This window comes from Ceratotherium simum, chromosome 36, assembly GCF_057802395.1.
Source record: "Ceratotherium simum simum isolate JZ-2026a chromosome 36, ASM5780239v1, whole genome shotgun sequence".
In the NCBI taxonomy this organism is placed as follows: Eukaryota; Metazoa; Chordata; class Mammalia; order Perissodactyla; family Rhinocerotidae; genus Ceratotherium; species Ceratotherium simum.
In genome coordinates this window covers 16,561,314-16,575,267 of record NC_141935.1, presented here as the reverse complement: position 1 = coordinate 16,575,267, position 13,954 = coordinate 16,561,314, and the positions used below count along the sequence as shown (strand labels likewise).

Below are 13,954 nucleotides of genomic sequence, written 5' to 3'. Positions count from 1 at the left end.
ATATAAGGTAACACATTCACAGGTTCCTAGGATTAGGATAAGGACTCTGTGGGGACCATTATTCTGCTACCAGAACACAGATTAGCACTGACTTCTACTGCAATGTTCCAAATCCACTCCATTTTGGATACAGGTACAGTCTGCATAATTATAGTCTCCTGTATTAAGCAAAGATGTTTACAATTAATAAAAGGTATTAACATATAGACCTTAGCACCTCTCATAAGACTTTAGTAAAGTGCATATCAGCTTATATCACCTGATTCATGATCACCAATTCCATTCCATCTCTGTCATCTTGATGGGTAAATTAAACAATTGGGGCCTTCCATTTTTTTCCACCTGTTAATAATAACGACTTGTTTCTCCACATCATCTAGGCAACTTGCATTGTCCCATTTTACACCTCAAAATATTCCTTGAAATGCTCTCTGAAAAACCCCCAAATTCTCTGACCACAATCTCCCATAAAGAGGAAGTACAGTGTGTATAACATTCTGCCATTTTTAAATAAAGGAACAATATAAACTTATACAATTGTATATGCAAACAAAAATGCCTGGATAAGATACACAAGAAGTGGTTAACAGTGGTTGCCTCTGGAAAACATAACTGGGGATCTACCAGCTTATAATGTTTAAGGTTTTTACAATAAATATGCATTGCTGTTTCCATTTTTTAAAAAGCAAACAAACAATTCTTTTTTATTTTTTAAGTGGATCTGAGCAGACTGAGTAAATCAAGGGAGACAGGAAATTCTTTAATGGAAGCGGAAGAGAACATGGGACATAAAGAGAAATGACAACAGCTCCGTAGCTCTGGAGCATAGAGTTTCTCACGGAATGTGGCAGAAGATTCACTAGAGAAATAAGCCTGGATCAGATCCTGAAGGATCTGGTGTTTTGCAAAAAGGAATTACGATTTATCCTGGAATTGATAAAAAGCCATTAAAAAGCATTTGGCTGAATAATAGCTAGCTTAAATTTCTCTTGTAGTAAATGCACTGAATGGGAGTAAGACCGGGCATATCAGACAGGCTTTTTATAGTGATTAAAAGAATAAATTATAAGTGCCTAAATTAAAGCAGTAGTAGAAAGGAAAGAGGGGCTGAATTTGAGAGATCTGTACTTAAAAAGTGTAACAGAGGGGGCTGGCCCAGTGGCGCAGTGGTTAAGTTCATGCACTACACTTCAGAGGCCCAGAGTTTGCAGGTTTGGATCCTGGGCGCCGACCTATGCACTGCTCATCAAGCCATGCTGTGGCAGCATCCCACATACAAAATAGAGGAAGACGGGCACAGATGTTAGCTCAGGGCTAATCTTTCTGGGCAAAATGAGGAGGACTGGCAATGGATGTTAGCTCAGACAGTCTTTCTCACACATACACAAAAAAGTGGAATAGACAGGATTTGAAGGCCATAGAATTTTGGAGAAGGATAACAGGGTCACTCACAAGTCTCTACTTTAGGCATGTAATTGGTGCTGTATTTCACACTCCAGAAGAGGCAGGCCAATGTGGGATATACCGAGTTTGGGACATCTGGTGGTAATGCAAACAAAGACAGCAGTTGTAAATCCAAATCTGGAATGTAGGAGTAAGCTCTTAGAGTTTTAGAGTGGAAATCATTGGCATAGAGGTGGTAGTTGAAGTCTCTCAACTCAGAAGTATCTCTCAGAGAAATTATGTATAGAAAGGAAAAGAAAGTAAAGAAAAAGAGTTGAATATCAAATCTCGCCATCACCTTAGCTTTATCCCAGCACCTCTCACCAAAAGGACAGCAATATTCTCCTAATGGGTTTCCTTTCCTCCAGCATATTTCTTCTCAAACACATGTGTCTCACAACCAACAAATTCATATTCTTTTTATAACATCCTCTTACTCAAAAACCTTAAGTAGGGGCCTGCCCCGTGGCTTAGCGGTTAAGTGCGCGCGCTCCGCTGCTGGCGGCCCGGGTTCAGATCCTGGGCGCGCACTGATGGACCACTTGTCCGGCCATGCTGAGGCCGCGTCCCACATACAGCAACTAGATGGATGTGCAACTATGACATACAACTATCTACTGGGGCTTTGGGGAGACAAAAAGAGGAGGATTGGCAATAGATGTTAGCTCAGGGCCGGTCTTCCTCAGCATAAAGAGGAGGATTGCCATGGATGTTAGGTCAGGGCTGATCTTCCTCACAAAAAAAAAAAACAAACAACCCTTAAGTAATTTTCCATTATCTACAAATAAACCCTCAAATCCTTGGCTTTGAAGCCTCACATAATTTTTCTTTCTACTGCCTCCCACATAAAAATTAGTTTCTGTCAAAATGGTTTTCTCATTGTTCTGTGAACTTTTCCTACCATCATTTTTTTATACCATCAATCTGCTTTTATCTTTTCTCTAACAAAACCATCTTAACCATCTTTCCAGATGGTATCTATCTTAACCGTCTTTCACAGAACGCAACTCAGCTCCTTTTCTGTGAAGAACACCTTCCTAGATCATCAGAGGCCAGAACAAATTCTACATTAAAAAAAAAATCATGGCACTTACTGTCTTGAACACACACTTGACTATTTATCCAGAACTTCCCTATAGTAATTCACATTCAGAATTTCACTAGGTTTTCTGGCTTGGTTTAAAGCTAGAAGCATAGAAGTTCCATGAGAACAGAGATTTTGTTCCATGAGAACAGAGATTTTGTCTATTTCATTCAATGCTATATCACTAGAGCCTAGAACTATTCCTGACAGGCAAACATTTATGGAATTAATAAATATTCCTTTATATTTCTCACAACATCTAGCTGAGAGCTTCTCACATACAGGTTAGTTGGCAATTATCTCCTAATTGCTTATTTAATTTCCTGGCTTCATAAAGACAGACATATGAATAAGGAAAATAATTTTCTTCAAGAAGGCACGAGAAAATGAAATGAGTTCTTTAGGAACAAGAATAAACAAATAAAGCCTTAAAGTGACTTCCAAAAAGCCCTCTGTAACTCATAATCTATGTGTAAAATATGGTTGTCACACTTCTCATGCTCATTTTAAAGAACATATTAAAGAACGTGACCTTATTTGGAAAAAGAGTTGTTCCAGATGTAATAAGTTAAGATGAGGTCACACTGGAGTAGGGTGGGCCCCCAATCCAACATGACTGGTGTCGTATAAAAAGGGGGAATTTGGGCACAGACACACACACAGGGAGAATGCCAGGTGAAGATGGAGGCAGAGATGGGAATGATGCTTCTAAAAGCCAAGGGACACCAAGATTGTCAGCAAACCACCAAAGGTTAGAGGGGAGGCCTGGAACAGACTCTCCCTCTCAGCTCTCAGAAGAAACCAACACTGTTGACGCCTTGATCTTGGACTTCTAGCCTCCAGAACTGTGAGACAATACATTTTTGTTGTTTAAGCCACCCAGTTTGTGGTACTTCATTATGACAGCCCAAGCAAACTAACACCTACAGAAAATTTGTCTTTCAGAAGCTTAAAGAAAAAATCTCCTATGAGGTTAGGACACAGTGGCCTATGAGGAGCTCTGTTCATAGTCCTCCTTAACGTCTGGTTCCCAGGACCAGTAGATGAAATCCAGTCCATCTGTGGAATCTGTGATTTCCTCCTCGTATTTTAATGTCTTACATGTAGCATTATTATATTTGTAGCAAATATAAAACATGACAATAACAATTTTTTTAAGACTCTTCTATGATCTTGGCATTTTATACTCATTATTTCATTCAATCCTTGTCACAACCTTTAAGATAACATTTCTCTCCTCATTTTACAGACAGGGAACTAGAGGCTCAGGAAGGATAAATTACTTACCCAAGACCATACTGCTGCTGTGTATTGGAGCCAGATTTGAGCTCATATAGATCTAGTTCCAAAGCCCATACTCCTTCCACTATTACCACAATGCAATTTTCATAATGATATGAAAACAAAATAGCTAAATGTATCAACTCCTCAGATATAATGCCTCCCTTTGAATTGTTAAGATTAGAAGAAAAAGGCTCTACCTTCCCAGGTTTAGATAGAGAATTCCTAATTAAGGTCCTTGGATAGCAAAGGTAGTGCCTTCAATTCCCTCTAGGTGAAATTGGTAATGTGGGAGAAAAGGACCTTCCACAATAAGAAACCATGCATCTCTGTGATAAAAGGATACTTTTTTCCTCATCGCTATCACAGAATTGTTATCTGTAAAGATATAAAACATAAATTTCTAACATTTCTTTTGCCTCACAAGATACAATTACATCCTTGCAGGACATTGGGTCCTGTCCAAAACGTCCATCAGACGTTTGGTTCACGTCAAAAGGTCCTTGATATCTGGTCATCTTTGGTTCTGTCAAAACGTCCATAGAGACATTATTAGGTCCACACCAAAAGGTCCTTGATATTTAGTCTTGTCCAAAACCACTTGCCATGGATCAAATACACTCATGGATGTTTTGGACTGGACCAAATGTCAAGGACCTTTTGGCACAGACCCAATGTCTTATGGACTAAATATCAAAGACCTTTTGGCATGAGCCAAATGTATTATGGGCATTTTGGACACAACCAAACTTCTGCTAATCCAGTTATGTTATCCAGTATACAAAAATCAAAATGGCTTCAGAAGAAGCTACAAAATCTCACTGTTTCAAATACTTCAAAAATGGAATTATTCCTAGGGTAGTCACTAGGACCAATTGTTAGCCCCATTGCTAAAAATATATTAGTTGCAAATCTATAAGTAACTTCTTTAGCATTCCCAACTTGGTTTGTTCCTGATTAGTTGATAATCCTAGAAGCGCTTCTCAATCTGAAGGCTTCAGGGTAAATGGTCATCAGCAGTACCACAGAAGTTGAAGATATTTATAAGAATTCCACGGTAAGTACAAGGTGAGTACCTTTCTTTTGGGATAGCAATGATATCTGTTCTTTCTAGGCTTATCAAGGAAAATACTAAGCAAGGATACTTCAGTATCTTTGATACACAATGATTTCCGTAGAAATATCAATGTGGTCATTTATTTGTTTGAGCAATTAATCTTGTTATTTCACAAACCTTTGCATCATTGAAAATAGAAAAATAATTCTGAGTAATATAACTCTTTGGATATTCATCACTAAATTGCATATTTTACTTGACTAAGTCTGAGCAGCATGAATCTTCTATAATCTCTTTGGTAAAACTAATCTACCTCCCCAAAACTAATTGGAAATAAATGTTTCTTATTTTCTTAGTCATCATATATAGGGTAACTCAGTCAATTACTGAAAGAATCTGCTGAACACTCTATAGCTAATTATTTCACTTCAAGTAATTGCTATAAAATGAAAGACTTTATAAAAATTACTTGAGATGCTTGCCAATTTTATCCTTCATATGAGTTTGTGACAATTTTTATTTTTCAAGAGAGTCTTCAGAAATGTATGATTAAAATAAAGCACACTTTATATCCCTTTTGACTGATAAAATGATCCAAAATCCACTGTGCTGTATAAGAGGTAATTTTAGTTTCTTTACATAAAAAACATACTTTGTAATGTATTTTGGAATTATTAGTATATAAATTATTATTATGTAACATATATAATATGATTAGTACATATTATATATTACGTAAAAACAGTTTATATGTTGTTGACTAGTATACAATAATTTATAACAATATTTTATATTATATTAAAATTATTATAATTTGTATTAGAATAATATAATTGTCTTATTATTTAGCATATATAATACTAAAGAATTACAAGATACAGTACAAAGATAATTATAAGAAATATTATGGATAAAAATAATACTTTTAAAATCCATTCTAGACTTTAAAGTCTATTTATATATTACGCATGACTATATTGATGACAAATTCCTTAACAGAAAGTAAGTGTCTTGGAGAAAGATGTAAGATTTGAGACCCAAATCAATGATGCTAATAAAATAATTTAAAAATGCATGCGGTATTAGATCATCCTTTATCTTTTTCAGTCATCTTCCTCAGTAGTAAAGAAATTAACTTCTTTCACTGCACCTGATTTATTAAAACTACAATGTTGTATCAGTGGATCCAAATGAAATTTAGTCCATGTTAAGAAAAATGTTTTTGTTCTGTTGGATTTTGTTTTGGAATCATCATAAATACACATGCTTTCACTGGATAATTAAGGAAATTATCTTCACAGATGCATGGATAGTGGTTACTTATTCCCTTGAAATGTCATTCATTCTTTTTTTTTCCATTGAGTAATTAATATATATAAATCATATATACATGCATTTGCCGTCAATATTGACCTTATCTAAAACATTTGCGTATTGAAGAACGGTTGCTTCTGAATAGATCAAGGGTGGCTTTACCTTTTCTCACAAATGAAAGTCTCTATAACATTAGGAAATGGAAAATATTAGAAAACTTAAGGCACCAAACATGGTACAGAAATATTTCTTACGCTAAGAACTCACATTTTGTCATTTACATTTCGCATCCACTCCTGTCTTCTGAACTCCTCTCGGGCCTCCTTTAATTCATTGATTGGTTCTGCCACCCGCAAGGTGGGCTCCAAAGGCCTGTAGCGCTGTTCCAACACTTCAGCGATATCGCGGAAGGGCCCCTGACGAGACAGGATGAGGTAAATATTTTATTATGGAGGATTTTTTGTCATATTATTGATGACCAAGGCTAGGGAATCTCTACAAAACATCACAAGTTTACTAAATTCTTTTTAAAGAATAATTTGTTCTCTGAATTAGAAAATACATGACAAAACAAATTATGACTTATCTTTAAGGAATGCTCACACACGTAAAAGTGATTTTATTAAAAATGTTTTAAATTAAGCAGAATTTTCCCCACACACATCAAAAGAGTTTTTATCTTAGAACTGGTAAACTTGTAGTTAGCGATTGCTTTGTTTTCTAATTTTAAAAAGCATTTCTTCTAATATAATTTAAAAAGAATTCTCTCCCTTTTTGAGCAAGTAAAAATATTAGCAAAGATTCTGAGCATAGCTTTCAAAGAGCCCTCCTATAAATAGAAATAGGATAGCGACAGTCTTTTCATTAAAATAAAGCTTTTAGGTGAATGCCAAATCTTATACGTAATTGATGGCCCCCCAAAACATAGAAAGGTCATATTTTTAATTATTTTAAGTGTTTATTTAAAATTCTAAATTCTATTGCTTAATGGATACAACAGCAACCCTTAGTGACATAAATATAGAGCCAAGTTGGTAAGCTGCAATTGTGATTTACAACATATCCTACATTTAAATTAGTAGTTACTTATACTAGTTACTAGAGCCCACTGGTTGTCTAATTAACGTCATAGTAAGCACAATACAAATCAGAGGCGGCTCGAGATTTTGCTGTGCCATGAATTACATAGTGTTTTCTTTTTTCACCACTATTGTTGTGCAGGAGAGAAATGATAGAAAATGGACAAAGATTTCTAATCATATTCCTCATCCTTCAAGATCTCTTCTTTAAATAGGTTACCCCTAACAAGACACAGCTGGAGTTACTGCAAGCACTGGGTGAAGACTGTGGGGCTAATAAAAAGAAATGATTCACGCCTCATTTATGTTCACTTATGTTTTACATTAATAGAAACCAATAATAGGAACCAGTTACCATAAAAGTCATGGACCGTAAATAACACAAATGGCAAATAAGTATCATCTAGTACTTTTCACAGCTGGACAGGAGGATTGCTATATTTGAAAGTAGTTAATGGATTTTCACTGGAACTTTACTTTTTAAAGATACAGCAACATGATTCCAAGTTCATGATTAAGAAATCAAATGTGGATTTTTTTTTTTAACAGATTCTTAGTCATTTACTTTGCCAAATTCTATGGTTTAAAAATTCATATTTGGTTATGCTATCAGGTAAATTACTTCTCTAGGCCTTTTTTCCTCATATGTAAAATGGAATAATAGCTATCTCACAAAATCATTTTTAAGATAGATAAGATAATGTAAGTAACATTCTTAGAATTGTACTTAGAACATAGTCAACACTCAAAAATGGCACCCATGGCTTTATTATTATTTTTACTACTATTATTATTAGTTTCAAGAGGAGTTTGAAAAAGGTTTTGAACAATAGTAGCATCAAATATATAAGCAAATGCCAAGGCTATGACTTTGAAGGGGCCAGCATTCCCAAGGAGTAATGGTTTTCTTGGTGGCCAAGCTCTGCTGTCTAACTTTTGTTGGTGTATCAACATAACACACATCCATCTGTAGGCTTATCCCACTACATGATCTGAAACTTACTATTTCCAACGAGACTAGAAAATGAAAGAGGAGGAACTCTACTTGAGCAATAAAATTTAGAATAAAAATAGATCCAGTCTTCCTTTTGGGTTCTGTATAATCTTTGTGACCCCAATCCTTCTGTAATTGTAACCATGGGCTCTCAGGACAAGTTCAACTGACCACATCTTATCAACAAAGTGATTAAGAATTGTGTTTCAGAAAATTTTCAATGTCACGTAGCCAGAGCATGTGCAGAAGAAGAAATCTTGACCTGAAATGATCAGGGAACCAAAGATTCTCCTCCCCATGGAACCAAAAGACGGGGACATGACCAGAACTTAAAAGTCAGACTCAGATGCGAGAGGTCCCTCCTTCAGGAAGATCCAATGTTAAAATCCCTTAGCCATCGTATGATAAATGTTTAGAACCCTATCATAAAAGTTTAGAACCTCATCATAAATGTTTGAAGTGCACCAATAAAAACCCGTCCCACCAGTGTTTCCACGTGCCAGCCTCTTCTCCCTAACCTCTTAAATTTCACCCCAAATCCTGAATGGAGGAGACAGATCTGAGGACACATGCCTCCTATCTCCCTGCAGATCAATCTCACAGAATAAATCTGATCTCTTTTCCCAACGGCTGACGCTGTAATTAACTGGCTATTTATGCGCATTGGGCAAGAGAACCCCAATTTTGTGTGGTAACATAATCACACCCATCTCTCTGTGTCTTTCAGTGCCTGGTCCATACATTTACATCTTAGACAATGAGTGTCTTGCCTTTGAGCTCAGTAGTCCTCCTCCCTGGTTAGTAATCGACATTTACTGTCAGCTTCTCTTGCACTAAAGCATCTGTTACTTTGCATTTCTGTTGATAGTCTTTCTGTTGATAGTCACTGTCTTTTAGATGTCAAGTGATCACTTATACCAATCATGCTTGGAGTGACAAGGGGTCCCAGATTTTGGAGACACCTTCAAACTTCAGATCTGTTCATTGTACTCATTTCCAAATATTAAGCCCTGGAATGCCTAGACCATCTAGGACTCATCCTGAACCTATAAGTCTCCTTGGGCTCTTAGCTATAGTTTTCTAATGTTTAACTTTCTTTGCTTCCAGCCAAATCTTGATTATGAAAGTCAAATATATTTATATCATTCTTATATATATTTTTAATAACAAAGCTTAAATAATAACAAAGTTATTTTTTAAACTTACTATGACTGTCTCATAACATTTAAGAAATTCACCTCACAAGCACAGATAGACTGTCAGAGTATAAATATCATCATTTGGACTATAGTATTTACAATCTTAAATCTCTTCAATGATGTATGCACGTTTTTATTATTAGGTAACACACAGGAAATTTGTTCAAAGAAAACCACAACATTAAAAATCCCATTCCGTGAAAACAGGAAGAAGAAAAAACAGAAGGGAAGGAAGGGAGGAAGGAAGAAGGCAAAAGGAGATAAGAGGGAAGGAGCTGGGAGAAACAGATGGGTTAAGGAAGAATGTGAAGAAAGAAAGGAAGGAAGAGAGGATATGATGGGGTACAGGGGAGGGAGGAGGGCCAGGAGGATACACGTATATAAAATCTTCCATACATATAGTATCTGCCGTATATACACATGTATATCTTTATATAAATGTATATATTTTTTCCATGTGTCTTCATATATATACCATTATGGTATAATAAGAAATATATTTGGTCTTTGTTCCTGGCACAGAGCTCCTAAAACTTTTGGAATTTCCTGAGTGGTAGGCGTGTCTTTTGTTACTCATAAGGAGATTACATCTGAGTTTACGCTAACATGGTAATTTAGGATGGGGCCCCTAGATAGCCTCAGGACGTGACTGGTCACCAGAAAGACCAAGTGATTAGAAGGTTGGAACTTCCTGCTCCACCTCTGATCTCCAGGGAGGAGAATGGAGTTGGAGATTAAATTTTATAAAAGCTCTTGCACAAGGAGATTTGATGAGTTTCTGAACTGGCATACATATCTGTGTTCCGGGAGGGTGGTACACCCCAACTCCACGAGGACAGAAGGTTTCTATTTGAGAGTTCTCTCTTACTCTCTCTTAGATCACCCATCCTGAAGAAAGCCAGCTGCCATGTTTGAGGTAGCACTGTAGAGAGGGCAATGCGAGGAGGGACTGAGACATGAAAACATGTGAGTGACCTTGGAAGAGGATGTCTCTGTGCTCCTCTGCTTCCCCCACAGCTGAGGTTTCACGTGAAATCATAGCTCTGGCTGACACCTTAAATGCAACTTCATGAGAGATCCCGAGTCAGGGCACTCACCTAAGCTGTACCTATCAGCTGACCCACAGAAACTGTGAGATAAGAAATGTGTGTTGGTTTAAGTCATTAGGTTTTGGAGTAATTTACTAGCAAATGATAAACAGAAGCAAGCCTCTATAGGGAGCTAATAGGTGAGAGTCCTGGGAGTCCGGCTGTGTGAACCAAGATCAACCCAATTCTAGGTTGATGTTAATTAGTGGCAGTTGTCTACTCCAGTTTAAACATTGATGGGGATGATAGAACTGTTGTTCTCTGGCACTTTTAGGACAGTGACAATCATCACTCAACACATCCCCCTCCACCCTTCAGCCCTAGGAAGTCATTGGCCAATCCTGCTCTATTCCAATCCATCCTGAAGATTTCTTGTCTTTGCTTGAGTCTTGCATTGTTCTGAGCTGTCTTTAATTCTCCAACTTACACTTTTAAAACTACTCAAACCTAAATTACATTTACAATTGTAATAAAGATATGGATCAGCAGGGGAGAGGCTAAATTGAATAAATTTGGTAATACAGAAGATTATTCTAGCAACAACAGGTTATAACAAGTACTGTTATAACAATATTTTTACATAAAAAGGTTAGACTCTAGCCAAAAACTCTGTATGTTAACTTCATATTCAAAACAATAAAATTCAGTACCAAAGAAATATTTGATTACTTGCTTGGTATATATTTTTAAAGTATTTTATATTTATTATTTAAAATTAGAGTCTGTAAAAAATAATTTTCCTTTCTTGTCACAAAGACAAGACAAAACAATAACTGTCTTAAAAAACAAGAATGCAATCGTTGACAGAGTTCTTACACAGGACTGATGAGTACCTGACACTGTTTCCTATCAATCGGCGGCAGAACTTCGGACTGAGGAAAGGAACGGGCTCTCCTACAAGCCAGCCAGTCGCTCAGGCTGACGGAGTGCTCCTGCGTAACTCTAGGTCTCTGGCGTGTTAAAGGCTTTGCCTTCTGTAACCGCAACTCCCACGGGTCAGGATCTTTTCTGAATGGTGAATTGTATACACCTGGAATCTGACGAAGAACATAACTTTGATTTTTATCTTTAATTTTCACATCAAATTAAAGGAAGATGAAGTTGTACCACAAAAATTTTCATATGTTAAAGGACATTTTAAACTACAATTCTAGTTGTGGAATTGCAGTTCTTAACTAGAGGTGGACTTCAGGTTCATCTAAGGAGATTACAAAAACCTTTGTCTCCACTCCAGACCAACAATTTCAGAATCATTCATGGCTGAAGACTAAACATGTTAAAAACTACTGAGCTAGAGTTTCTATCCACCACACATGGCATGTTTTATATAATTGTATCAATGAAAAAATAACAGAAGGGCCTTAAGTCATTCTTTTTGTATTCTAACCATTAACTATATATACGTATGTTTAACCATATCTATAAGTCATACATTCAGTCACGTAAATTCAAATATACAATGCTTGAATCAGTTGTAGGTATAAAATATGTGCTCCATAAATATTTAATTGTTTGAATGATTATTCATCACACAACCTAATTAACGGCACCTATTTTAAGTTCTTTACTCTAAAATAATAATCAAGTTGGTATCATATATATGTGTATATTATGTATCATTCAAAATAATGTCCTGTATTTAATGAGTTCTATTCTTGTGGTTAGGTGCTGTACTTCTGTACTGTCACATTACTCTTGCTGTTCTACCAGTGACCTCATCACACACTGCATCAAAATAGTCAAGACTTAGCACAGCATCTGCTATGCAATAGAGGTTCAATAGATGCATGAATGACAAATGTTAAAGTTAGGTTTAGCCAATGTCCACTTTCTGAAATTCTATGGTGTTTGAGTATACAAACTGCACAGAACCACATTTTGATACTCTTTTCATATATACAAATGCATATTCACAGGGAAAAGTTACACTTTAAAGGATAGTATGACTGGTTTCGTTGCTCTAGACACTCTAGACTAATGTAAAGAACGTATCCGTTAAACCTATATATTTTTCCTAAAAATGTGCTTTTCTCTTATGTCATCATCATATTCATAAATATTTCTGGTTGCTATGTGTACTTCCTGGAATCAGCAGTTCCAAAGTATTATGATTAACTAGGAGAGTTGACTTTGAGTCTTTTCAATCAACGACAGACCACATATATGACTGTAGTCCCATAATACTGGTACCATATAGCCTAGGTGTGTAGTAGTCTAACATCTAGGTTTGTGTAAGTACACTCTACGATGTTCACACAACGACAAAATCGCCTCAGGACGCATTTCTCAGAACGTTGTCCTGTCCTTAAGCGATGCATGACTGTATATCCTCCGCTTAGCCTAGAATGCCTTTCCTCCCTTTTTTATTGACAAAATTATACCCATCTTTAGAACAAATTCAGATACTTTTTCCACAGAGTCTTCTAAAGAATATTTACCTTTACCATAGCCTTTGGTGTATACCTCATTTACAACAGGTATTAGGGGACACTTACCCCAGGCTGGTTGTGTTATTGCCAGTCACAGAATCATTCTCCTAATCCTCCCCCACCACTGAGAATGGCTTGATGGGAGTGATCACCTCTTATTTATCTCTGTACCCCCCTCAGATCTAGCCAAGTGTTTCTAAGTTAGTAGATGCTCAATATTTATTGAATTGAATTAGTATATAGAGAATGGTATCTTATTTAAATTTTGTCATTTTAATCAACATTTCATAAGAATTTTTAATATATGATAATAATATTAAGATATCGAAATGATTTCTAAAAATCATTTGCTAACCCAATGAAGCCAGCTACCTCTGGGGCCTACATTAACATGACCCCCCTCTATAATTTGACTCAAAACATTTAAAAATTCTATTTCTTAACTGAAAGTAAAAAGAAGAGAAAAATCATTTGTAATAGTTTTTCAGTAATAGTTTTTCTTAAAAATCTTGCTTTATATAGATAAGTTTTATACCAAATATACTCTTTGTGAATCCCTAATGTTTCCATGGAATTCTTATACCTTCTGGGGTCCTATATCGGAGGGCTAACGTGACTATTGTCTGAGATGTATGTGGAAGCACAGCTGCTGTAGCTAAGAAATGACTGTGTTTCCTTAAAGTTCTCAGCAAGAGTAATTGAATGTAGAATATCTTACTAAACGCTGGACTGTGACAGTGTGTTAACACTCTGACTATCTCCTAACAGCAGGGCAATTATTTGCTGAGTGGGATTTTTATAAATCCCCTGGCACTAGTATGTCCTGATAATTATGATGAAGTGCACTGGTCAGTGTTGATTCAGCAGTCCCCATCCCGGCAAATATTTCATTCACAGTTCTCTGGTCCACTTTTACTTTTCTAGTTATTAGAGATCTTTACTACTCTCTGCATTTGCTCAGTATCTTGTTTTTTTAAAGCACTTTT

General features: G+C 36.2%; 1 protein-coding gene across 1 annotated transcript in view; it reads right to left on the bottom strand.

The window, feature by feature from the left end:
• SPATA17 (spermatogenesis associated 17) overlaps positions 1-13,954 on the bottom strand; it is a 203,877-nt gene that overhangs the window by 73,465 nt on the left and 116,458 nt on the right. The window contains exons 7-8 of the mRNA XM_004439661.3: positions 11,373-11,576; positions 6,447-6,595 (exon numbers count right to left, since the gene is read on the bottom strand). Of these exons, the coding sequence (XP_004439718.3) occupies positions 6,447-6,595; positions 11,373-11,576 (353 nt within the window). The remainder of the gene's footprint in view (positions 1-6,446; positions 6,596-11,372; positions 11,577-13,954) is intronic.